The sequence below is a fragment of the Dasypus novemcinctus genome, chromosome 1 (genome assembly GCF_030445035.2).
Source record: "Dasypus novemcinctus isolate mDasNov1 chromosome 1, mDasNov1.1.hap2, whole genome shotgun sequence".
In the NCBI taxonomy this organism is placed as follows: domain Eukaryota; kingdom Metazoa; phylum Chordata; class Mammalia; order Cingulata; family Dasypodidae; genus Dasypus; species Dasypus novemcinctus.
The window spans coordinates 47,055,997-47,082,635 of record NC_080673.1 but is presented as its reverse complement, the minus strand read 5'-3'; the positions used below and the strand labels follow the sequence as shown (position 1 = coordinate 47,082,635).

General features: G+C 36.4%; 1 protein-coding gene, 1 long non-coding RNA gene and 1 pseudogene across 5 annotated transcripts in view; 1 reads left to right on the top strand and 2 right to left on the bottom strand.

Annotated features, from left to right (window-relative positions):
• TTC29 (tetratricopeptide repeat domain 29) overlaps positions 1-26,639 on the bottom strand; it is a 271,916-nt gene that overhangs the window by 137,253 nt on the left and 108,024 nt on the right. For all 4 annotated transcript variants that reach the window (XM_058284999.2, XM_058284958.1, XM_058285030.1 and 1 more), the window contains 2 exons: positions 18,996-19,087; positions 5,457-5,580 (listed from right to left, as the gene is read on the bottom strand). In XM_058284999.2, the coding sequence (XP_058140982.1) occupies positions 5,457-5,580; positions 18,996-19,087 (216 nt within the window). The remainder of the gene's footprint in view (positions 1-5,456; positions 5,581-18,995; positions 19,088-26,639) is intronic.
• Positions 545-25,736, top strand: LOC131275190 (uncharacterized). The gene is made up of 4 exons (XR_009182619.1): positions 545-769; positions 1,559-1,686; positions 15,041-15,151; positions 25,438-25,736. It is a non-coding gene; the product is annotated as an uncharacterized lncRNA (long non-coding RNA).
• On the bottom strand, positions 9,426-10,317 carry LOC101445285 (geranylgeranyl pyrophosphate synthase pseudogene; annotated as a pseudogene).

Sequence of the window (26,639 nt, the reverse complement as noted above, 5' to 3'; positions counted from 1 at the left end):
GTTTAAAAACTATTAACACAACATTAATTCTTCTCAGATGCAAACATTTTATATATAATATTTTGGAATGAAATTTTATTAATGTATATTACATTTTCAGAGTTCTGATTTTTAAAGAGTTTAATATCTAAATTTAATCCCTTCTCCAAACGTTCTGTCCAATTTTCAACAGTTTATTTCAGTTATCAGTTAATTCTTATTCCAGTATAAAAGTGTGAAGAGTACAATAATTAATGCTGGAAGTTTTAAATACAAATTTGAAATATACAAATGAAGTTATATACCTCAGAAGTGCATCTTATTGAAAGAGACAACTTGACTTAATGTTATAAATATCACTGGTCAACATTTATTAGATAATTCCAGGACAGGTTCTTGATGACATCATAGACTGCAACAAAGCTTGAATTATTGCATTTCAATACAGAATTTTCATGCATTATTCTAATTTTTACCAGATTCTCTTAGTGTCTATAATGTCACTCTATCCAATGGGGAAGCTCAAAATAAATGGACATTTTTCTCAGTACTGATCATTTCCTACCCATTTTTCTTAGTATTTTAGTGTTGGAACTACCATCATTTTAAATATGTGACTATTCTATGAATCTTACTAGAGAAAGGAATCTCATAAAGGACCAATACACAGGAATTTTTATAAAACGTACTCATTTGCCCACTTTACATTAAATTATATTCAATTAACAGTCCATTAAAAGATCATATCAGGAGGATGGGTGCCTCATCTTTCATAATTATATAGTAAAAGGTAAGCTAATTAGATTTAAGGAGATTTTTTAAATGTGCTAACTTCAATTGTAATGACACTGTAATTACAGAAAATGGTAGCGCCAATGTTTTTGTAGAGAGGTCTATAATATTCTTTTTTTCTTTTAATATATATATAAAATATTATTTTTGAGATTGTTGTTAAGCATACAGTTATATACAGAGCCTTTGTATGGGTTGATGAAAAATTTTGGTAATGGATGGAGGTGATAGTAGTGCAGGATTATGAATATAGGTGATTTCACTGAATTGCATATATGAAAGTGGTTAAAGTGGGAAATATTGTATTGTATATACATTAACATGAAAACATTTTTAAAAAGATTATCATTATAATACATCAAATAAGTGATATGAAAGTAGAAATGATGAGTGCAGTTGGTAGAAGACCTTGAAGCCAGGTCGAAGACTAGCAGTAATATTAGATTTGCTTTTAAAAGATTCAGGACACATTTTAAAAATGCTCAAATAGTGTACAAAACTGAAGTAGAAGTTTGGAATTTCAAAATGATAGAAAAAATTGGTTACAAATTTACTGATTGGTTCAATGAAGAGATTTTTGCTCAGCAATTCTATGCTAGGTACTCTTCTAGGCACTGAGAATAAAATAATAAACAAGATGGATATGGTTCCTGTTCTTGTTAAGATTATATTCTAGCCAAATTAAACAATAACCAGAAAAAAATCATAAACAAGAACACTATCAGATAAGAGTTACCAGGATACGTAGCTATGTAAAGAGTGATCTGGTGGCCACTTTTTATTGCAGTTACCATGGGAAGGGCTCTCTGAAGGTGAGGCATTTAGCTGAGATCTGAATGACAAGAAGAGGCAACTGGGAGTTCAGATGGGAGAGCAGTCCGGGTAGAGCCTTCCCTTTAAGGGAAAAGGCCTAAGGTAAGAACAAGCATGGAAGGATGGAGAACTTCACAAAAGACAATTTGGCTCTAGTGGAGGGAGGATTAGGAGGAGAGTAGGAGGTGATGAGTTCAGAGACATAGGCATGAGCCATCTCAGAGAGAGTATTTCAGTATTTACATTTGTATTCTAAGAAAAATGGGAAATAATGGAAGGATTTTAAGCAAAGAAGTAACCAGACTTAATTTACATTTTAAGAGGATTACTTTGGCCCCTGCATAGAGACGGGTTTATAGGAGGAAGGAGCATGCGCAGGGAAAAGGGGTAGGCAGTTACTGCAGTAGTCCAGGTGAGAAAATAAAGTGCCATAAACTGATGTGGAGATAGCAGTAGAGGCAGAGAGAGAAGGGATGAGTTTGGGTTAGGCTTTGGGGGCATAATGCTCAGGGTTTTTCTTTTGGATTGGATATGAAACAAGGAGGAGAGAAGAATCAAGGGACATCCAGATTTTTAGTTTGAGCAACTGGGTTGATGAAAATGGTGCCATTTCTGAAAACAGGGAGGACAGGTTAAGGGAGGGGGTATCAACTGTGTTCAGGCCATGTTTAAAGAGATTTATCGATTAGACATCCAGGTGGTGGTACCAAGCGGGAAGTCTGCGTTACAAGTGTGTAGTCCCAATGTTACCAGATTTTATTTAGGTTCTTGGCTTTGCGGCAGAAATGAATTTCAAGAGCACGCTGGGTGAGTTAGGCCAGTAATTTATTCAGGTAGGGAGAGAAGAGAAATGGGGGAAAACGACAGAGCAGGGGTCCCAGGTAGAGAGGAAGGGTGTTGAAAAGTGACAAAGTGGGCTGATTAACAGGCTACAATTCCCCATTATAGGTTATAAATGCCCAAGTTTACTTGCATGGCCACATGGCAGAGGAAAAATGGCGAGAGTAGGGCACAGAGGGCAGGAATGGGTCCACAGGCAAGAGAGTGTATGAGAGAAAGAACTCAGCTCAGTGTGACTTTTTGAACTGTTAATTATCCCACCCCTTTGCTAATGTCAGGGAAGGAGTTCCTGCTGTTCACCGTTTATACTAATTTCTCCCATCAATCTCCCAGGAGGACCCAATGACAAAGTCCTTGGGGAATATCCGGGGCTTTTTTCTGGCTTCAGGAGGAAGTCTGCTGAGTGGCAGAATCTTGGGGAGCCATCTTGGGGTTATTGATGTTCACATGGACTCTCTGCCAGGTTCCAGATCCATCTATTGATTCCCTATCTTACTAGCCTGCTTCACCAAGGAAAGATCAGGTTTGGAGATAATAAATTTAGAAGCCATCAGCATATGGGTGGCATTTAGAGCCATGGGTACGAATGAGGTCAGGTAAGAGGAGCTCATAGATTGAGAAGGTTTTCCAGAAAATACCTAAATAATCTTCTATCATGGTTGAACATTAAATTGGTAGAGAAATAAAGTTTAGGGAAAGATAGGTGAGTTCAGTTTTTAATAGAATACATTTGAAGTAATCTAAATGGAAGTGTCAAGTAGGCAGCAGGATATGGGTCTGGAGTTGAGGAGATCTAAGCTTGAGATATTGAGAAGCTAAGTACTATTGTGTAACCAGCATGTGCTGGAAATCCTACAGGTACCATGCATATTTAAAATTTTCTAATTCTATATGATTATGTCTCAAGGTGTTTTGTTATTGGCATTTGAAAGATGAGGAAACTGAAAATTAAAGAATTAACTAGTCTAGCGCAATTAAAGGGCTAGGCTCAAATTCGAATTCACCTGGGCGTAACTTCAGGGTACATCCTCTTTGCCCTGCTACAGGCTCCTTCAAGATAGAATCTAATAGATAGCATCTGGTACCAATAGCATGTGAAATTCTTTAGCTATACAACTGCAAGAAAGGCGTTAAATACAATTAGGAAACCCATAAACAACTAAGAAGACAGGAAATAATTCATTGTCAATGCTTTCCTAGGAAATGTCTTTGTAAAACTAGAAGGAAAGTCAGGACATCATCAAAGCAGTGCTTTGTCTCAAAAACATGAGAAGGAAAATAAATTATTATTACTTAGTTTTAATAAATTTGCTCTGTTAATACCTAATACCTTTTCAAGTCATAGTTTTATTAGCTATTTAACAACTCAGTCTCTGAAAAGTCATCAGTGAATCTTTGACATGAGGAAATTTCCAGGAACAATCACAGTAATACACAAAAACTAAAAATAATTGTAACAATTTTAGTAAGAAATCAACCTTTGTTTTGAGGTCTATGATGTCAAAAAGATCCTGATATGGTATTATCTACTAAATACTATACTAATTATCAGTTATCATTTATTACATTAAATATAAAGAATCACTAAGATGTATGAATCAATTTATATGTTTGAAGGTTGTCATTAAAGATAGCATGGAAAACTGGATTCCTCCAAATTTTATATTAGAAAAAAAAGATTTAATAATAAAAAAAACAAAAAATTTATATTAGGAGTATACTTATAAAATTTAACTCCTGGGGAGCGGATGTTGTTCAAGTGGTTGAATGCCTGCTTCCCATGTATGAGGTCCCAGGTTCTATACCCAGTACCTCCTAAAAACAAAACAAACAAACAAGAAAACCAGTAGCGTAGTGATTGAGCACCTGCTTTCATATATGAGGTCCTGGGTTCAGTCCCTGGTACCTCCAAAAAAATAAAAATTAAACTTCTGGCCATTGATACAGCCTTTGGATATTATGTCATATCTCTAGTCTACAGACATTAAACTCTTTTTTTAAGAATTAAAATTCAGAGAATAAAATGCAAATTGATGAGATGCAAATTCTTGGTGAAAATGTTAAGAATATCCAAATATAAAAATATCTCTCATAAGGGTTCATTGGTTTATTTTTCTTATGATTTCTGTAACTAGGAACATTTAGGCTGCATTCTATGTTCATGTTATAGGAAAAGGCTGAGCTTGGGGCATTGTTTGGTGGCAGGGTAAGATGATTTGTGCTCTTTTCTAATTCTGTTTTGAAGAACAAGCCTTGAAATAGTAACACTGTATATCTTTATTAGAAATGCCAAGTCTGCTGCTATAGGATAAGCTTCCACATTAGACTGTAAGGTGCATGAAGGCAGGAGCCTATTCTCTTTTCACCACTGAGTTCTGAAAAGTAAACAAAATGAACAAGAGAGCAAGGGAAAGAAGTCAGAAGAGCACAGCAATGCGACTCAGCAGAGCACAAATCAGAAAGACTTTAGTGTCCCTGGGCAACAGATCAGGGGGAAGCACACAGAAAGCAGGGAAACAAAGTGAGGGAGAGGGAGAGGACAAGGGAGGATGGGAGAGCAGTATGGGAAAGAAAGGAGCTGGAGACAAAGGAGCCAGGGGTAGGTATGAGAGGGGGAGAGAAGAAAGTGGGTGAGATTGTCAGGAGCCTGGATGGCGCTTAAGATATGAGTCTGTGAGTTGCAGGAGAGGGCAGGCAAATGAGAGAGGAGAAGCAAGAGAGGGGCAGAAGAGAGAAAAGAAATGAGATGCTGTTTGAAAGCTCTTTTTTCCATATCAGGAACTAAAGATATGTTTCTTTCATTCAGTTTAATCTCAAACCCAATTTTCTTAATTAAAATCTAAAGAATTCTGAAATCATCAAACTAACTTTTATGACAAATAACAGAATACTGTAGTGATTAAGAGTATGAGTCCAGGAGGGGAACTCTGGTCACTTTGAATAAGATATTGTGGGAAGTGGACGATGAAAAGAGAAAAGAATTTTAAAATTGCAAATTTCTCTCCCTAAAACCAAGAAACACATATACTCACTTTTTCATTGTAAATGTCCCCAAGCATTGTACTTGCTCTCGCAATGTCTAGGTTTTGGAAATTGTTTCTTGCAATTTTCAGAACTTTTTTCAAGTATTTAATTGCTTCGGTTGTCTCTCCTCGGCTAGAATAAATCAAAATTTTAAAAAAATGATTGGAGTACCAACTCAATGTCAACTTAAGAGAAGTTATTTTGTGTCATTGTTTTAGAAAATCAAGACGGTTATCAGGTTAATGAGATTTAATGTGTAAATATTAAATAATAAAAGTTCAGCTTGTCTTTGCAGGATCATACGGGAGTTAAAACTTAAAACAACCTTTTAAACTTGCATACACTGCTAGTGGCAATGTACAATGGTGCAACTGCTGTAGAAACAATTGGGCAGTTCCTTGAAAAGTTAAACATACAGTTACCATATGACTCAGCATTCCTCTCTCAGGTATATATCCCAGAGAAATGAAAACATATGTCCACACAAAAACTTGTACACAAATGTTTATAACACCATTATTCATAATAGGTCAAGGTGGAAACAACCCAAATGTCCATCAGCTGATGAACGGATCAACAAAATGTGTACCACGGAATATTATTAAGACATAAAAAAGAATGAGGTTCTGATACATGCTACAACACAAATGAAGCTTGAACTCAGGCTATGTGAAAGAAGCCAGTTAAAAAGGTCAATATTCTATGATTCCATTTATATGGAATATCCAGAATAGGCAGATCCATAGAGAAGGAAAATAGATTCGTGGTTGCAGAGGCTGGGGAGTGGGGAGAATGGGGAGTGATTGCTAATGGGCACGGAATTTCTTTTTGGAAACAGGAAAATGTTCTGAAATTAGATCATTATGATGGTGGCACAACTCTGTGAATATACTAAAAACTACTGAAATGTATACTTCAAAAGGGTGAAATATTTTTCTTAAGTATTTAAAAAAAAATTTATTGATACATATTAATAAATCCACCCAAAGAGTATAACCAATGGTATTCGGTGTAATCACATTTGTGCATTCATCACCCCAATAACTTCCAGAGCATTTTCATTATTCCAATAATAATAATAATAAACAAAACTCATTACTCTCAATGTCTCTAGGCCTTGCCTGATGTTCATAGTTGCTATTCTTTTTCCTTCTCTCTAGTACATTTGTACTTATATTTTGTAAAAAACAGTCTTATATATGCAATATCACCCATATATGTGTTTTACATGAGGTTTTACTATCTTTTACAGTTCCATGTTACAGTTTTTAGTTTTAGCTTTCTTTCTGTAATATACATGTCCTTAGACTTTCCTTTTCAATCACTGTCCTACCCATACAATAGCACTGCTAGTTACAAACACCATGATATGCTTTCACCATTTCCATTCATTTCCAAAAGTTTACAAACAAACTTTTTAACAATTCTGCACAGATTAACCCTCAGTTTTCCATTCTCTACCCTCCTTCTATTTTCTGGTGATCTATATTCTAATTATTAACTCCATGAGTTTACACAGTGTATTTAGTTCATAATAGCACTATCATGTAATAATTGCCGAAAGGTGAATTTTATAAGGCAAGTAAATTATACCTTAACAAAGCTATTTTAAAAAAATAATCTTTAAAAGTTTATAAAAAGTGAATGCCAGTTTTGTTCCTACAAGTTTCCTTCAGCAGTGAAATCTCATCTGTCACTAAATTCTGACAAAATACTCTGAAAGACATACAATTTCTAGCTAAGGGCTTGGCATTCATATATATATATGTGTGTGTGTGTATATATATAATTTTATTTAATTTCATGAGAGAAGTCATAGGTTTACAGAAAAATCATGGCATTCATATTTTTTTCTGGGTAGATGAATTAATTCATATTTTATTGGATTTAAACTATACTCATATTTCTTTCCATATTAACAGCTGTGACTATAGACCAAGTGAAAAAATGGATTTTTGATTATTCAGTAGTAAAATGACTCTTTTTATAAGCCCCAATTCAATGTTAAACATTTCTGCCACTGACAAAGATAAGACAAAAATGACAAAACATTTTGGCATTAGGCCAAAATTAATTTGATGAGGTAAGGAATAATTCTAATTAAACAATATTTATACTTGTAAATATTTTAATTTCTGTCCACAGAGTGAGCATTAGATTTTTAAAAAATTAATCTATTGAAATATATCACCCACACACAAACATACATAAACAATAAGTGTATACTAATAGTTGTGAACTTATAAAACAAACATATATAACATCATACAGGACTCTCATACCTCACCCTACCACCAACACCTTACATTCTTGTTAAACCTTTTTAACTAATGATTGAAGAGCATTGTCAAAATATTACTATTAACCAAAGTATTTTCCCTCAACACTCCCTTTTATTATTATTTTATATCATTTATATATGAACATACATAAACAATTAAGTGTATAGTAAAAGTTGTGAACTTACAAAGCAAACATGCATAACATTATAAGCATTAGATTTTTGTGAATAAATATTAAGCTTTTAAAAAATATTATGGGTTTAAGGACACAAAGTTCATATTTCCAAACTATAGCACAAATAACCATGATTTTTAGAAGAGGTTTCCTCATCATTGTTAGGGTGGAAGATTCTAATTATTTTACAAGTTAGTACAGGCAGCATCCAACAAAAGATTTACATTGAGTGCTTTGTGAGAATTTTTTCATGCAAGTATATGGTGATTAGGCCCTAGATACACACACTACAGAACAAGTCAAGCAAAATATGTTTCAAAGGGAACACGAACTTTGATTTTGGGATGTCAACAACACTTCTAATACAGGAATCAGGGACTCTTTTTCTTTTTTTCTACTCTTGGGCCATAGAATGGTTCCAGGGGTGTGGAGCTGAAAATTACACAAAAGGGCTAAGAGCCAGGATTAAGGAAGACATTATATAAAGCTAATTAATTAGTTCCTGCTAGTATAGCTTTGGCTACTTTTGAGTCAGGCACTGCATCTCAGGTTTACACTTTTTCCTTCCTTTAATCATAGAGCATAAAGATGCCTACTTCCCTTTTCACTCAAGCACCTATTGCCTTCCTGGGGTGTCGTGATGGTATGCAGGGTGGAAAAGGGCATTTTCCTTGCTTCTGTACTTGAGGTGACCAAACAGCCCTTTATGAAGGGGCTATATAAAAAGGTAAAGGCTCCATCCTAAGATACTTTTTCCACTTGCCATTTTCCTTTTCTTCCCAAATGGAGAGACAGTGCTGTACCCAGATACTAATCAGTTTTGGGGCACACAAATAAGTTACATTAGAAGGCAAAAAAAACTTGGGGGAACAAATCAATTTCACTAAGTACAGCCTCTCTAAGCAGAATTTATGGATTTGGGAAGAATGGAAGAAAAAATTGGAGGTTAAAGTAAAGAATCAGAGTGCTGTCTGCCTTTTCACAGAAAACTTTAGAGAAGGTGTTTCCAGGGAGAAAGTAAATGAGAAAGTCTAAGCTGCAACATTTAGAAAGAAAAAAAAGAAAAGAGTTTCCTATCTGGGCCAGCCAGCTACAGAAACTAGTCTTAAGTCCTGGCCTCTAGGAACTGGGGTAGATGAATTGGGAATTGACAAAATAGTTAAGTTAGGAAGCATCTGGATAAAAATTCCTGGTAGCTGAAGTCTACATTATTGACAGAACCAAAAGATTATTAGGACAGAGTTGGTCACAATGTTCCACCACAGCACATTCTGACATTCAAATTAGACATTTAAATGTAGCTCTTTTGGATTCTTTCATTTTTGTAGTATGATGATTTTATGTACAGAGGGTTCTAAATTGAAACGACTTCATTCGCATCACTCCTTCTGCACTCAGTTTTTGGAGACTGACAACCTGGTCCAATATTTCTAAAAGATAGACTAAAAGATAATAAAACACACACACTCACATACACAAACTAAAATAAGCTGTAAGGCCCAATCAAGAATGGCTTAATATTATTCATTTTCTTCTTTGAACATTTTTACTTAAGTGCTTTATTAGAGCCACTAAGTGTTCAGGATTCCCACCCCGTGCATCAATTTGTTTATAGGCTTTAGATTCAAGTTCTTTAAGAGTGCTTCAAGTATATTCAAAAGAACCTACATTCTCAAGATAATGTACACAGTACTTTTTCATATCTATGTTTTCAGTTCCCTGGTGCAAGATTTCTGCACTTGGGTGCTTTCAGGCCTCAACCAAATAGCATGAACAGTAGGGAATGAGAACTTTCCCTCTGTTAGATCTTCACAAAAGCTTTTGTTTTCACTATATTCTTTGGAGTGCAGATTAGCATAATCATCCCTAATTTTAAAAAAGAGCCCAAGTGTATTAAGTAGTGGCTTTAAACTTTCTTTGTAATCAGAGAACAACTGCATGAGACCTACAGCTAATTCAAATAGTCCACCTGCCTTCTGCAACACCATGGCTTTATAGTCTTCTTCAGTGGTACATGTATAATTGTCTCTCCAGTAAATATCAAGGTCTTGTCCCTGGTGGAGTTCCAAAAGCTGGTGGATAAAAACTTCACTGTGTCTGGGTGATCAAGGGTTAAGATTTTCTCTAAACCAAGGAAATAATACATAATTAGCAGAACTGATGACAGATGGAATTCCGTAAATGCTGTGTGCCACTGGAAAACTACATCGCAGTTTTGAGTTGTCTTCAATATCATCAGTGAGTAAACTGGAATTATGCAACATTTCTGTCACTTCCATGATAATCTGGAACTTTCAGCCAATGATTAAATGCCTGTGAAAGTCTGGTTCTTACTTTTTTATCTGGTAACTGAAGTAAGTACTTGTAGAGCTCTAGAAGAATTCTTTGGACTGTTGGTTGAGGTTTCTGCATTGTTTTTAAACTTCAAAGCTGATGGTTCAATGACAATATCACAATGTTCACACTGCTAGTCTGGTAGTAGCAGAACCCAGTGTCAGCTTCCCACATCACGGTTCAGGGCTAGGCTCCTCCTGGTGGCTACAGGTAGCCCTCCCCCTACCTCATCATAGAACTCTCCGCCCTCCTCAGCAGCCAGCAACAATGCATTGCTCCCTGCAAGAAAATGTGCATCCCAGTCACCCTTGCATTCATATATATATTTTTCCCCCATATATATTTTTTTTTCTTCTTTATTTTCTTTTAAATGTTATATTTAAAAAAATGAGGTCCGCATATACTCCCCACCCCACCCACCCCACCCCTCCCACATCAACCTCTTCCACAATCTCAGCACATCCGCACATCCACTGCACCCGGCGAATCCATTCTGGAGCACTGCTGCAGCACATGGACGGTGGTCCACATTGTAGTCCACACTCTCCCCCTGTCCACCCAGTGGGCCACGGCAGGATACACAACATCCAGCACCCATTCCTGCAGCACCACCTAGGACAACTACAAATCCTGAAAATGCCCCCACACCATATCTCTTCTTCCCGCTCCCTACCATCAGCAGCCACCGTGGCCACACTCTCCACATCACTATTACAATTTCTTCCCCTACAAATCACAGTAGTTCCTCAGCAGAACACCAGTAAGTCCACTCTCATCCCTACTCTATTCCTCCATCCTGAAGGAATGGTTGAAAATTCGAGAAGGGAAACACTATGAAGTACACATGACTGAGAAAGCATCCAGGTAAATTGTGAGGACAGTTATTTGGATATTTGGAGTCTGTGACTATAAATTTCTGTCTCCTGGATATTTCTGTAAGGTTAAGAAATGTTCGACAGTCTTTCAGGTGTCCTAGTGTGTTAGATGCTGGAGAACATGGTCCCCACCATTTAAGAATTTCACTTTCAATTTGGAGAGATGAATATATAAGAACAAATATGGGATTAACATCAAGGACACTATGAATTGTATTTACTGCTTTGAAGCTTGGAGCACATCATTTGAATACCTCCACAAGAGCAAGTCTATTGTTTGGGAGGTAGAGCAAATCTAGGGAATACAGAAGTGATTGTGAAGCATCTATATAAATTTGAAAAATTGTAATATTACGCATTGTGGGAAACACTTATGAATTTTAAGCTTCAGGAAATGCTTGGTATGCTTACATATTCACGGGCTCTTTGCTTTAATCCAGTGTTTCTCCCTCCTTCCCCCTCACCCAGAGGTTGCAAGTCACTACTATTAGCCAGCCTCTCTTTTTCAAAATCTATTTCCCTCTTTAGTGTCTGATATTCTCATCCAGTTTCTCTTCCTCTCTCTTTCTTTTAAATTCTTATTTCAGGAGTCATGGAGATTGAACCTGGACCTTGTATATGCAGAGCAGGTGCTTAACCACTGAACTACATCAGCTCCCACAACCTGTCTCTTTTTGTCTCACTTCTCTCACCACTTTGCCTGTCTCTCTTACTGACTGAATTTGAGGCTTCCTACATCCACAACTGACTCTTTCCAGAATTCTGTCCTGAGTATCCCTCTTCCTCCACCTAAACGCTCCCTGTGGGTACTTTCATATACTGCTGTGGTATGACTAATTGCTAAATGCAGATGCCTGGCACATCTACACTTCTAGCCCTGATTTTTGCCTGTCCTCTTCATCTGCATTTCCAATTGCCCAGACATATTCAGTATGCAAACAAGCACAGTCTCCTCCAATGGTCATCTTCGGAGGGGCCATCTAACGATGAGGCTGATGGCATTTGTGGAATGCCTCATTAGGGAAACCCCTTCAGAGTATGTTGTTATCTTGCATTTATAAATAATTTCATGAATTTTGTGAGGGGAAAAAATGGGGTTACCCATAGAGATTATTCACTGTATTTTCCAAACGTGACTCCAAATTCTTCTGGCTGTTTCCAAAGATCAAACCCACCTCTGAAATAATGATGCATGGCTATTGAGGCTATTCAAAAGAATATGTCACAAGCTCAGAAAGTATTTTCAAATAAGAGCATTTTAAATATGTAGCAGCAGGATTAGCAGTACAATTTGCATAACCCCACAAGATTTGAAAGGGACAACATTCACTTGGATATGTAAGCTGTGGTTTGTTTTTTGTGTGTAAAAAAAGTTAGGTTACTTAAAAGTTACAGCATCCTATGATGGATGTTAGAAAGATGTAGGATTGAATCTAAGCTTAGCCTTGTAACTAAACAACTTTGATCATATGTGTACTCTTTCTCAATTCAGTTTTCTTATTTTTAAAATGGCCATAAATTACTGTGAGATGATAAATTACCTATCAATCTATCTATCACCTGGCATGTAGTAGAGATTCAGTAAATGAGGGCTATTATTTTTATCCCTCAGTGAAATAAAAGGCAATCATGTCCATAGCTCTCTACGTGATATTGTCCACCATGAGCACAGAAGAAAATTCAATTTACTCAATCATTATTTTTGAAAGTCTTTCATTTGGCAATGAATTAAATGCCAAAATTTGAAATTACAATGTATAAAACATCCACATAAAGTCCTGGTGTCTCTTTATTAGGTGGCAGGGCCAAAGAACAAACATTTCTTTGTTTCGTTATCAGGTACTATCAAATATCTTCTTTCCCCTATCTTATTAGTAAAAGAATACTCTACCATATCAGAAATAAAATGTAATTTCATGTTCCCAAAATTGTAAATACTGATTTTTATGGTTCTGTCCTCACTTTTCCACAAAAAATTTAAATAATCTTTTTACACACTTAGGCATAGCTCAATTATCAGAAAAATTATGGATTGATTGAGGAATCTTTCCAATGCATGCACGGCCAGACTTCCTTGGTGCATAATAAAATTAGAGATGTACTCATTATTTTAATTTAAAGATTTGTTTTGTAGAACAACTAAAGTGGTATTGCTGAGAAGCAGACTTGGTCCAATGGATAGGGCGTCCGTCTACCACATGGGAGGTTCGCAGAATCAAACCCCGGCCTCCTTGACCCGTGTAGAGCTGGCCCATGCGCAGTGCTGATACGCGCAAGGAGTGCCCTGCCACTCAGGGGTGTCCCCCACGTAGGGAAGCCCCACGTGCAAGTAGCACGCCCCGTAAGGAGAGCTGCCCAGCGCAAAAGAAAGTGCAGCCTGCCCAAGAATGGTGCTGCACACACGGAGAGCTGGCGCAATAAGATGACGCACCAAAAAGAAACACAGATTCCTGGTGCTGCTGATAAGGATAGAAGCGGCCACAGAAGAACACACAGCAAGTGGATACAGAGAGCAGACAACTGGGGGGGGGGGGGGGGGGGGGAGAAGGGAAAAGGGGGGGAGGGGGAGAAGGGGAGAGAAATAAATAAAAAATAAATAACTCTTTAAAAATTTTTAAAAAATAAAAAATAAATAAAGTGGTATTGCGAGAGCCCAAGAGAATAAATATATTGATAAATAAACCAATATGCTATTTAGAATTTTGAATAAATGTGTGGATATTGTTTAATGAAATTAATAACTTTGGAAGCTCTTTTCTGAACTGTAATACTCACAAAAGATGAAAAAGAAGCAAGTAGAATTTTTTTGCATATCACTTTAAAAACAGAGAAAATTATTATTATGTTTGTTTGTTTTTTAGCTAAAATGGACTCACCAAAGCTCATTTATGTTCATGATTCTTCAAGGTGATAGGTTTTGATGAAAGTATGTTTTGGATTAGATTTAGCCTGCTGAGGATTGTTAAATCACAGCACACACACATATATACAACCATATACACAAACAAATGCAGGAAACAAGAAATCTAAAATAGTGTAAATAAAACTATTGCTGGAAAAATTGAGCTATTTTTTCCCAAAGGAGCAATAGATCTCTAAAACATTCAAAATTATCTATAACTTGGTCTAACAGATAATGGCACAGGAAGAGTCTATTATTATAGCCTAACCCCCTGCACAGATACCTACAATTCCATGCCAGCAAAGTTGTTAATATAGCCTCTGAAATATAAACAATCCATGTTGATTAAAAGACTTCCAAATGTAAAAGTTAGCAATAGATTTAGAAGTCAGTTTTCCTTTGGAAGGAAAAACTCAAATATTTTCTTACAGATTATTTGTATAAGTTAAAGGACAAGGTTAAAATGTTAGACAAACATTAATTCCAGTTTTCTATATGCAGTGCACAGGTGCAACTCAAAAAGCATATTATATGGCATAATCACTAAATTCATTCAACCAGACCTTAGAGAGTTAAAAACATATATTCTGAGGAACAGGACTCCTCGGTCCAAAGAATGAGAATGAAACTGTGAAGAATATTTGTGTATCAAGGTGATTCCAGTTTCCAACTGGGAAAACAGGACTGTTAACACCCACATCCCCTGACAACTGTCCAATTATGTATATCACACTTGGCCTACTGTTTGCAGTAGAAGTAATCAATAAAGGATGTGGTTGAGTGAACATAGATTTTGGTTGAACCAATGCATGAAAACTTAATCATTTACTCAGAGAGAAGAAATCAAATAGAGCAGAGATGAAACAGCCACTGAGGGGTTTGTTGATTGTGCCACCAAGTTTGTGGGCCACAGATGAAAGTAATAAGGCAAATGGAATCAGTGACAGGAGAAAATGTAAAAAGCCTTTCTTAATTTCATGAATTAATAGAAATGTTTTGATGTATATTTTTGGTCTTCTTTTAGGAAATTTCACATCAAAGCCTCGATGTTCCATTTTAAAGAATCTATGAAAATTACTAGAGCATGTCATTTCTCTCAAGCAAGAAGAAATTAATTTTCAGCTATAACAGAAAGGTAATTTTCACACTTGAAACTTCGTACTGATTGATTTAAAGATATCCACTGTGGAAAGTTTTCTAGGTAATACTTTAAACTTAGTTTGCAAAAAAATTTATAGTTGGTATGGAAGAAACCCAGGGCATGGGCTAGCTGTGACCAGTGTGTCTTGAACGTCTCTCATTTAAAAAAAAAAATTTCCTTAGTTTCTTTTTAAAACCGTCATGATTAGGTTGGAGAGTTGTAAAAGTTACTTTAGTAAAAGAGGCAAAAAAAAAAAATGCAGAAAGCAAGTTGAGGCATTATTTCCTCTGTATTTACTTAATTCAACTGTCTATATACTACTCATATTTATATGGTAATTTCTCAACTTACTTTTTCTTTGTTTCATGGACCATAATTCTGGTTTGAAAAAATCCTGGCTCTTACAGCTCTGTTAAAAGGTAATGGTGATCATTTTAGAATATCAATTTTTTTTCCACTTGCATTTAAAGTAGGGCAAAAAGACATTGTAAATTCTTACTTTCTGTTATGCTGCAGAAATACCTGCATAATTAATATTATTCATACAAAAAGCCAAACAAACAAACAAAAAAGCTTCATCAGTATCTCTGCTAAGGCCAGGGCTGGGTCCAGCATTATCAAATGGTTGGCTCTGAATTAGCAATTCCTCATCTTGAGGGAAGGTAGTATGTTTTTCAATTGAAGTCTCAGTATAAATTTTTATAACCATTTTAGAAGCTGCCAGGCTTAGAGCTTATTCACCTTTCATGCATTCTCAGCTGATGGCCTTAGACACACACTTATCATAGACATGGCTACCTCTTCCATTTCCTTTAAAGAGATAAAATATGTTTATAGAGATAGGGCTACCATTAGTGAAACTTGTGCAATTGCACAGGTTAGGGAAAAGATATTTAGAGGGGATGCTAAACTTCAGATGCAGCTTGATTTATATCCCAGCCACTGCCACCATTGTTTCCTTTCTTTTGGCTCGGTTCTATTTCTTGCATGTTGTGCCTAACCTGAGGGGAACAGTATAGGATAATGAAAGGGAGGAATATCTACATCAATAGCAAAGAACATAAAGACTTAGAAGTCAAAATTTCCACAAATGACCATAAAATCTATGTCAAAACAACACTAGTAATTAGTGCCCTTGATTTAATAAGGCTAACAGACACCCTCAGTGCTGTTGCCTACCTGCACTGAATTTTTGGCTTAGAAACATCTGCCTGTTAGTATACCATACTCTCAAGTTACTTTTCTACTAACAGCAAAAGAATGTCCTGAGGCTTGACACTCCTTCCTAACCAACAGCAGCACTGCAGAATGGCAGGCTCAGGTTGGGAAACTTGCGGCGGGCTTGGGACACGTTTTTCCTGTGACTCTTGGGTGTATTACATAACATTATAAAATATATCTACAATACACATTACTGATGTTCCACTTTCAATTTGCTGGGCATTTATTGGTATTTCAGTAGATAGGAATTCTTTCAATTGCAGAAAAGTAAGACCGGGACAAGTCCTCTTGTTCTATGTTTGCCCTGAGGCAGGTTGCTAGGCTGTTGAGAATGTTGGAGCAGAATCATCCCTCCTTACCAAATCATATGTCAAATATACCTGTATACTTCCCAAGGCCTAAGCCCCCCAAAATTCCTTTTTTTTTTTTAAAGCAAGCAGATTTTTAAAAAAGATTTATTTATTTATTACCCCCTCCCCCCAGTGTTTATACTGATTGACCTTATTGTTTGCTCTTGCTTACTGCTCTCTATGTCTGTTCATTGTGTGCTCATCTTTTTTAGAAGGCACTGGGAACTGAACCCAGAACCTCCCATGTGGGAGGGAGGCACCCAATCGCTTGTGCCACCTCTGCTTGTTGTGGCTCTTGTGTTTCCTCATTGTCTCTTTGTTGCACCATCTTGTTGCATCAGCTCGCCATGCCAGCCCACCTCATCAATTCATTGTGCAGCTAGCTGTCTTGCTCATCTTATTTAGGAGGCACTGAGAACCGAATCCAGAACCTCCCATGTGGTAGGTGAGTGCCCAACTGCTTGAGCCACATCTGCTTCCCCCAAATAATTCTTAAGCAGCCAAATGGAAATTTTAGATTGTCTGTCTTTGTAGCCAAACTTTACCAGATAATTGTTCAACCCTCCCCTGTGTTGACCAGGAATTCAAATCCTGGGGCAAAAGCTAAAATATTCCAGAGGAGACACAGGTTTAACAGGTGAGAATTATTTGAAGACAGCCGCATGCCCTTAAAGTTTCAAAAATAATTACAGAGATCATAGGTAACCAAGAATGCCCTTGTGTTTTCCTCTGATATAATAGGTGCTCATTAAATGCTTATAATAAAAGAAAATATGTTTCCCTGGAGTTTTGTTTCCTTTATGTTAGGATCCACTGGATATGTCATTTTGTAGAAATTATTTTATAAACATGCTTTAAAGGATGTACTTACTTTGCTGTACAGTCTCAGGCCAGGTCTGCCATTACTAAGCAAGACAAAGAATCAAACAATTTTCCACTGATCTGGGGTAGCGTTAACAGTAAATAAAATAATTTAATAATCACCGGAGAGTTTTTGTTGATGTGAAAATGAACTTAGCACATGAATACAGATTTAGTTTGTTCCAAATAGACACTGAATTGAATACTTGCCAATCTCTTCTTCATATTCTAACATTGCCTTCTTCCTCACTGTTATTTGTAAAGTAAAAGTTTTAAGGGATAGCTGAGTTGCTCTTCCACCAATTAGCTACCATCCTGTATTTGGAGGGACCACAACACTCACTGTTTGCCTGGCTTCTCTCTGCTTAGGTTGGCTTCCCTTGATTAAGTTTCTATACTCTCTTTATCTATGTGTCTGTGTCCCTAAACTAGTTACCCAGTGGTGACTGAATTTTATTTGATATTTTGCAGGCACCTCCCATTTCACTGATATTAATATTTTAAGCAATACTTATTATATTGGCAATGACACTTATTTTATAATGACAGTTCCACTTTCAATTTGCTGGGCATTTATTGTTTTAAATGCCTTTCAAATAACAGTATTACCTTTTAAAACATCAACCCATGTGTATTTACAACTGAATAACAAATGGGAAGAAATTAGAATTTAGGGCTACATAATCCTTATCCACTATTACTTACAAAGCGATAGCTCAGATACAAGATAACATATCAAAAATCAAGCCTCTACCTTGAAGAACTTTTCAATCTTGTTCTATCCTGGCTTAAATACTACTACTACTGTGTAATTTAATGATTAAGTGGAATACTCAACAATCACAGTACAATGCAGGATGGGCAAATCATTTTTTTTTACCATGGAACTATGTGTATCAGAAGTTGTTCATGTACTCTTCAAAACATTTCTGTTTTTTAAATAAAAAAAGGGAATGTTGCTTTTGAATCCAGTTGTTTATCCAGATATGCTCAAAGGGCAGATGTCTTAATGGAAGAAACATGACTGAACCATAAATGGAAACTTTTCTCAAAGAAGGTTATGGTGGACCACAGTTACTGAAGCGTGCTATATATTTCTGTGCTCTCTGCTTTTTTTAACCTTTGAGATGTGACCTGATTTTTCCCTGTTACTCAAGGCCACCAGGAAACTTACAGAAAACCAAAAAGAAAATGATACAAAGGAGGAACAGACAAAGAAGAGGTTAGATGCATATTTTAAAATACCTTATTGGTTTAAAATAACTTACGAAGAAAGGGTCACTTAAGAAGGGCACTGCTTAAAATTTAAGCAGACAGTAATGGAAAGCGACAGACCTCAAACAATTTAAGCCTTTCACAGTTGAGTGAATTCACAGTGACAGCAAGACAAGGGTGTGCTAACCTACCTCTGCAGGACCTTGGCCATTGCTTCGTAGGCTTTCCCCAGGCTGAGATCCTCTTCCAGGTCTGTAGAGATTTCAATGTACGTGTTAAGGACCTATCAGGAAGAGAAAGATGTATTACACATACAGCATGGCCAGACACACTGATGTTTTGTTTCATAACAAAAAAGATTCAAATTAATAGTTGTTTTTAATATCTCCATAAAAATTCTTTTGCTTATTAAAAATTCATGTTGGTTTGGTTTATTTTTATCTATAGCATAACTTGTTTCACAGCCATCTCTTTTAAGCCATGACAGTGAAATCTCGCTTTTGTGAAAATAATTCTTTTTTCTGCATAATCCCGAATCTTCCAATTTATGTAATTTAGATGTGAATACATAATTGAGTGGCTTACAGCATTATTTTTAAAATATGGGACTATAATCTAAGGTAATATAAGGCAGATTATAATGTTCTACCATTGTAGTTTAAACATCACTTTTTTTCCTATAAAGAGCTATTTGAAAAACATGAGTTTAGTGCGAGGCAAATTCTACATCTATCATTTTACCAATGCATGTCTCATAGTTGGTGCACATATACAGTATACACTAAAAATCTTTCTTACGAATGTACTGCATTAGCAAAAATATCTTCAATAATCAAAAGATTGTAGATGCCAAAGCCAAACATATGATCTTAATTTAACGCTGATATCACTGGTGAGGTAATAATTTTGCTTTTCACTCTACATTTTTTTTCACTCTGTCTAATGACCAAAAGGAGAAAAATATATAAAACAAAAACCTCATTCTTTCTTCTTCCTTCATTGTTACTTGACCCAACCTATTACACACATGAGGGCACAAGAAATCTCCAAAGACTTCCGTGGAAATCCTTTTTGCACATTTTCTAAGAAAGAATTAGTTGAGAGTCACTGGGCAGGGTTTAGGAGAGAGCGTCCTTGCAGGGGGGCTTGAATGTGCCATGGGCTTCTGCTCGAATTGGGCCTTACAGCACTTAGTGATATTTGTCTTTCTTTTCTTTTTTTCAAAGAAGTTTTAGATTACATAAATGTTACATTAAAAATATAGGGGATCCCCATACGCTCCACTCTCTCTTCCTCCCATACTTTCCCACATTAACAGCATCTTTCATTAGTGTGGCACGCTTGTGGCAATTGATGAATACACCTTGAAGCATTGCTACTAACCATGGGCTGTAATTTACATTATAGCTTACGCTGTGCCCTGCACGATTTTATAGGTTATGACAAAATGTGTCATGGCCTGTATCCGTCATTGCAATGTGTCTTGACTTTCTTAAAATTAATACTTGGGAAATAATTTCAAAGGGACCACTGTTATACCTTATACCATTTGGGTTTTGTGTGGTTTACAAGTGACTTGAGGGAAGCGGACTTGGCCTAGTGGTTAGGGCGTCCGTCTACCACATGGGAGGTCTGCGGTTCAAACCCCGGGCCCCCTTGATCCATGTGGAGCTGGCCCATGCGCAGTGCTGATGCACGCAAGGAGTGCCCTGCTACGCAGGGGTGTCCCCTGCATAGGGGAGCCCCACGCGCAAGGAGTGCACCCCGTAAGGAGTGCTGCCCAGTGTGAAAGAAAGTGCAGCCTGCCCAGGAATGGGGCCACACACACAGAGAGCTGACACAGCAAGATGACGCAACAAAAAGAAACACAGATTCCGGGTGCCGCTGATAAGGATAGAAGCAGTCACAGGAGAATACACAGCAAATAGACACAGAGAGCAAACAACTGGAGGGGGGTGGGGAAGGGGAGAGAAATAAATAAAAAATAAATAAATCTTTAAGAAACAAAATGAAAACGGAACAAGTGACTAGACATCATACAGAGATTAAAATTTACCTACCCATACATTGAGAGCTACTTTTTAATTCCTGCTAAACCTGGAACATTCAAAATTTTGATCCTTCTTTTTCAGCCTTTTAATAATCCTTGCATAAACCTGAATTTATTCTTTTTGCCCTGTCTTACATAACTGGCAATGCCTAGATTTAACATGGTATGACTGTACATAGACCTTTCTGAGTTAAGGAGAAGAAACTATGGATTTGGTGAGCTTACAGGAGAATATATTGAATCTAAATACCAAGCTATTTACAAAAAGATCTTCTCTTTTTGTTTTTTTTAATCATGTATTCTTATATGATATTCTAAAATTTTGAAGTAAAGATGGAATATTATATTTTGTGTCAAAAATAGTTGCTTTTTCAGCTAATATTTTTTGTTACTGTGTGCCAGTCACTATGTTAGACTCTAAGAACACTTAAATAGAATGAAACATGCTTGCAGCCCATAAGGCATTTACAGTCTAGTGGTAGATTTAGAACTGATGCAACTATATGAATCAGCAAAAACTGAAGACAGGTTTTTCCAGTGCTTAAGCTATGCTTATACTGTACTACCCTCCCATGTCCCCAGCCATCTTGGTCCTGAAGCAGTAAAGTGACTTCTAGAGAATCCAATTGAATCTCAGTAGATGCCCAGGAAACTATAGGTAGATACTTCTGTGTTGATGGCTCCTATCCCACACCAGTATGTCATGCTTCCAGGGGTGGCAGGGGCAGCAAATGGCTCATCTGAGGTGATTGTAGAGTAACTTCCAGTAGACCAGATGTGGTCTACTGGAATGAACATTCTCCTTAGAGCAAGAAGACCTGGATTTCCTGGGCTGGGAAATCTCCCTGAGGTTTAATTTCCTCAGAAGTCAAAAAGAAAACCTACCTTACATTTTTTTTTAATTGATTTTTTTTACTTTTTAAATTTTTTAAGATACTTCAATTACATAAATGTTACAGAGAATATTTAGGGGATTCCCATCTGCCTCCCTTCCCATGTGAGGCCACGTTTTTCCACTTTAGTAACATCTTTCATCAGTGTGGTACAGTCATTGCAATTGATAAACACATTTTGGAGCATTGCCACTAAGCATGGATATTGTAATTTACACTCCTTCCCGTTCGACTCTGTAGGTTATGGCCAGATATATAATGGCCTATATCTGTCATTTTAATGTCATTCAAGATGATTCCTAAGTCCCAAAAATGCCCTCTATTATACTTGTTTTTCCCTCTCCCTGACCCTATAACATCCATGGCTCACAGTCTCTACAACAATGGAATTTCTTCCATGGCTGGAATTCAGTAAGTCTAGAGTAGAATACAATTAAATTAATTTTAGTCCATAGTTTGTTTCCCAATCCTGAGGACTCTGGGAGGGTAATGCCCACTCCATCATTAATTGAGGAGGCTTCAATCCCATACATCTGATGGATGGGACTCTCTTGCTTGCAGTTGTAGGCACTCTTGGTTCCTTGGTATGTTGTTTGTCCATCACCTCTTCCCTGTTAGTTGCCCTGGGTGAGTCCATTTAACTGGAGTTGCAACTCTGTTGAGATTCAGGTCTCAGTTGGCACATGGACAGCCCAAAGATTTAAGTATCTTAGATGTACAACTACTAACTCTAGCACTAATTATAGGTTCAAATAGAAGGACAGAGAGTAATGCATAGGGAAACCACTGCTGAGTTTAATAAGAAAATGAAGGTAATGATAGTTTTCTACATAAGAAGCAAAATACAGAAAAAATTAATAAAGAGTAAAATTAAAATAATATATTTAAAAATTGGGATATTAAAAATAATGAAAAAATATTTAAAGAAAAAAACCTTTTTTGACATTTTTCCTGTCATCACTGTAAGACTGTTGTCCTGTATGTACGGTGACATTTTCTTCCATTTATTCCATTTATTCCCCCATTGTCTTGGAAAAAAAAAAAGAAAACCTACCACTAAGGGGAGTTGTGAAGTTACCATGAAATAATGTAAAATGCTATGTAAGCCCACGACAAGAACTTCTTGGGGACCTGTAACCAGCTACCAGTGAAAGCTCTTGGTAGGAGTTTCCCTTTTCAAAATAAAGATGCACATTTTATTTGTGACTTGAGAGATACATGTATCTCTTCCTACACTTTATCTAACAACAGGAAATAAATAGGCAGTGGGAAGAAAATAGTTAAGAGGTAAATAGTTCAATTACACAAAGAGGTAAATAGTCAATTACACAAAATAAAGCCATGTTGAGAGCTTTGTTGGTGCTGCAGGGGAGGCACTGGTGGAAATCAGAAACGTGGCCTCTGCTCCTCAAGAATGTGAGCTCTAGCTGGAGAGAGAAAGCTCATATAGGTGAGCTCATGAGGCAAATAGGAGGCACAGCCTAGAAGCTGGGTGAACTATGTTCAAACCAGTGATGATCAAATTCCAGGTGTAGGGAAGTCTTCAAAAAATGAAAATAAAAGCTATAAAAGTAACTGGAAGAATAACATGAGACTATGGATTCCACAGAAAATGAAGATGTTTTATACTGGCCTCATAGTAAGGTACTTTACCTGCTTTTTAAAGTTAAGATTTAAAAATTAGTAAATATCGATCAACTTGAGTCATAGGTCAGAGCAGAACCCTTTTTCTAACAAAGAATACTTGCAGTGAGAAAATACAGTTTGGAAATCTGAGGGAGGCACTGTCCTTGATTGAATGTCTCTGTGCTATGCATTATGTTGGAAACAAAGCCAGGGCCTGGAAGGTTAAAATTCATCACCACAAATCAAAGGTAAGAGGAGAGACTAGAGAACCCCCAGGTACAAAGTATTTTGATGAACTGAAAACTCAATTCATATCTTTAAATGAGTCAATCTTTGTCAAAAGACAGAGGGAAACACTGGTTCAGCATTTTACTATGCAAATTTAAATGAACACTAAACTGCATGATAACAAGGTTATCAAAGGTGGAAAAGTCAGTTATCAAAAATAAAAACTGAGTGCTAAATGGCCACTCATTTAAATTGCTTCAATAGTATTTCCATGAATAATGGAGACTAAGCTTTGGAACCATTTGACCAGAAGTGTTAAAGACAACAGATTATCTTTCTACCAGAATTAAATTGCTTTATTTGGAAAGACCTTTTCAAACAAAATTCAGATTCTTAAAACAGGATCATTGCTATTGGTCACCTAAAAACCGAACTAGTAAAATGCTTAGAATAAAAAACAGGAATGTGCCAAAGAATGATGTTGACAATATGCTGCAAATTCTTTGAAGAATTGTTTGCTGTAGAATCAGATTTTAAGGATCATTAATTTCTTTTACTGCAATAGGCTTGAAGGAAACACTGGATTTAAGTCAAGATTGTTACCTGTCAACATAGTGAGTGTGTGTGTGTATGTGTGGGAGAGGGGAGGAGAGAGAGAGAGAGTAAGAATAGAAAAATAGAAGAGTAGCCTTGCTCTCATATTCTCACATATTATAAGAATAAATCCTATGCCTGAGCTTTGGCATCTTTAAGGGGACCTATAAGAAGATACTATACTGTTTAGTAATATCAAATACCCAATTATTTCCTTTCCTTTACATACTTAAGACTACCTGTTAGAAGACTGCTTTGGAACAGAAGAAAATGGACTGTTCAGTACTGATTTCCACTTCTTGCCATCCTTTATTTATCTGTTCCTCATTCCACTATAATTCTTCTTTAATTTTAAATAACATTAAAGGGAAAAAAAAGCCAGCAATCATGGCCCTTGATAGCTTTCACACTTGAAACTTGACTTTCAACCACGATGATGACCACCACTCCAGGCCTAACTCTTCCAAATTAGTTAGACCCTCCCCACGTCCCTCCACCCAGCCAGCTATAATAAGAATATACTGCCCAGTGCATTTGTTTTATACTGTTTTAAGATAATTGCAGATTCATATGCAGCTGTAAGGAGTAACAAAGAGAGACCCTTCACCCAATTTTCTCCAATCTTGCATAACTATAGTACAAGATCATAATCAGGAAATTGACATTGATACAATTCGTTGATCTCATTCAGATTTCACGGGTTATGCATGAACTCATTATGTAAGGTCTTTGCTATTTTATCACATTTTTATATTCATGTGACCACACCACAGTCAAGAATACTTGTAATTCCATTATAGCAAGGATCCCTTCTGCTATCCTTTCCAAGTTCATTTTTAATATTTTTACTGCTTAGATAAAACAGAAGATTTTGTCTTGAACAAAATTCTGAAATAATTTGGTCCTCTTCCCTTTTGATATCCCTGTCCTCTCTCTGGTGTTGGTATTTCCCCAGAGAAATTTCCTCTGCTAAGTGAACAATAGCTGATTGAACTAATTCATATTTAAGCATGAATGATCTAAAAATTAGAACTGCAGTTCTGAAAAAAGGATGCTTTTTAGCCCTCCAATAATTTCTTATGTGTGGTCATCACATGAATGAAGCCATTCAGATAGACTGTGGCAGTATAATTTTGGGCAAAATGTTAAAAAAAAATGCAAGCCTAGTCTTGAAATTACCTTTATAATAACATCTCTTAAGTAGTTACTGATGTTTTATAACTTCTCTGTCTCCTTCTGCAGTTTCCAGTTTTATAGAAGCGCCACATGCTTTTCCACAAGGTTTCTCATTGCAACAGCATGAAAGAGATGTGAAAGTGGAAGACGGGTCCTGAGCAGCGGCAGATTTGAACATCACTGAGGCCTGTGAAGATCACCACATGCTACTTCCATTCCTCTTGTGTCACTTTTTGCCTACTGCTCAACTCTCAGAGCCAAAGTATTACATAAAGAACTTTCTGTACATTCCATTAGATGTGCCTTCTAGATATAAAATTATGTATATCCTTGTTCTTAGAGACCTTACTAGCTAAGGCAGTGAAACCTACAGGCATTGAAATTATATAGTCTCGTGAGTTGTTTAAAGGGCTAAAAATTTAGTCCAAAGACATTAATTCATTAAACAAAAAGTGTCATCTGTGGGCCAAGCGTTGTTCCAGGTAGTAGGGATATGATAGTTCATAATACAAAGATCCCGACCCCATGCAGCCTACATTCCATTTGGGCAGTGGGAAGACACTTAATTTGTAAATAATTAAATGAGTGAATTTCAGATAGTCTTAAGAACCTTGAAATAAATACAATTGATAAGAAAGTCTTTGTAAAGTAAGAGAAACACAATCTACATTTTAAAGGAATGAGAGAAGTTGGATAAGTAGTAAGGAGAGCATCATGAGTAGAGGATTGGAGATGGGATTGGACCTGTTGTGAATGACATAATGAGAAAAAAACTTTTACCTGAATACGTGGAAGGAACTATGTCCAAAGGAAGAATTTGCTTTAAGAGTCATACACAGAATGGTTTTGTATAATACCATGGACTAAGTAATCACAGTTAAAAAAATTTTTTTATTACAGAAAGTGTGGGCTTCCATCAATCATACATCAAATACAGATTCCCATATACCACCTTATTATTTACACCATTTATTGGTGTGGTATATTTGTTACAACTGATGAAAACATATTTTTATGATTGTGCTCTTAATTCTAGTCCATGACTTAATTTAGGACTCACTGTTTGTTTAGTGCAGTTTTCACAGATTAAAAAAAATTTTTTTTATTCTATTGCCATATATATAATCTAACAATTTTCCTCTTAAACACATGCAGATATATATTACAGTGCTGTTCATTATGTGCACAATGCTTTGCTACCATCACTGTCATCCATTACTGAAACATTTCCATCATTCCAAATAGGAACTGTGTGCATTCTTTTTTTT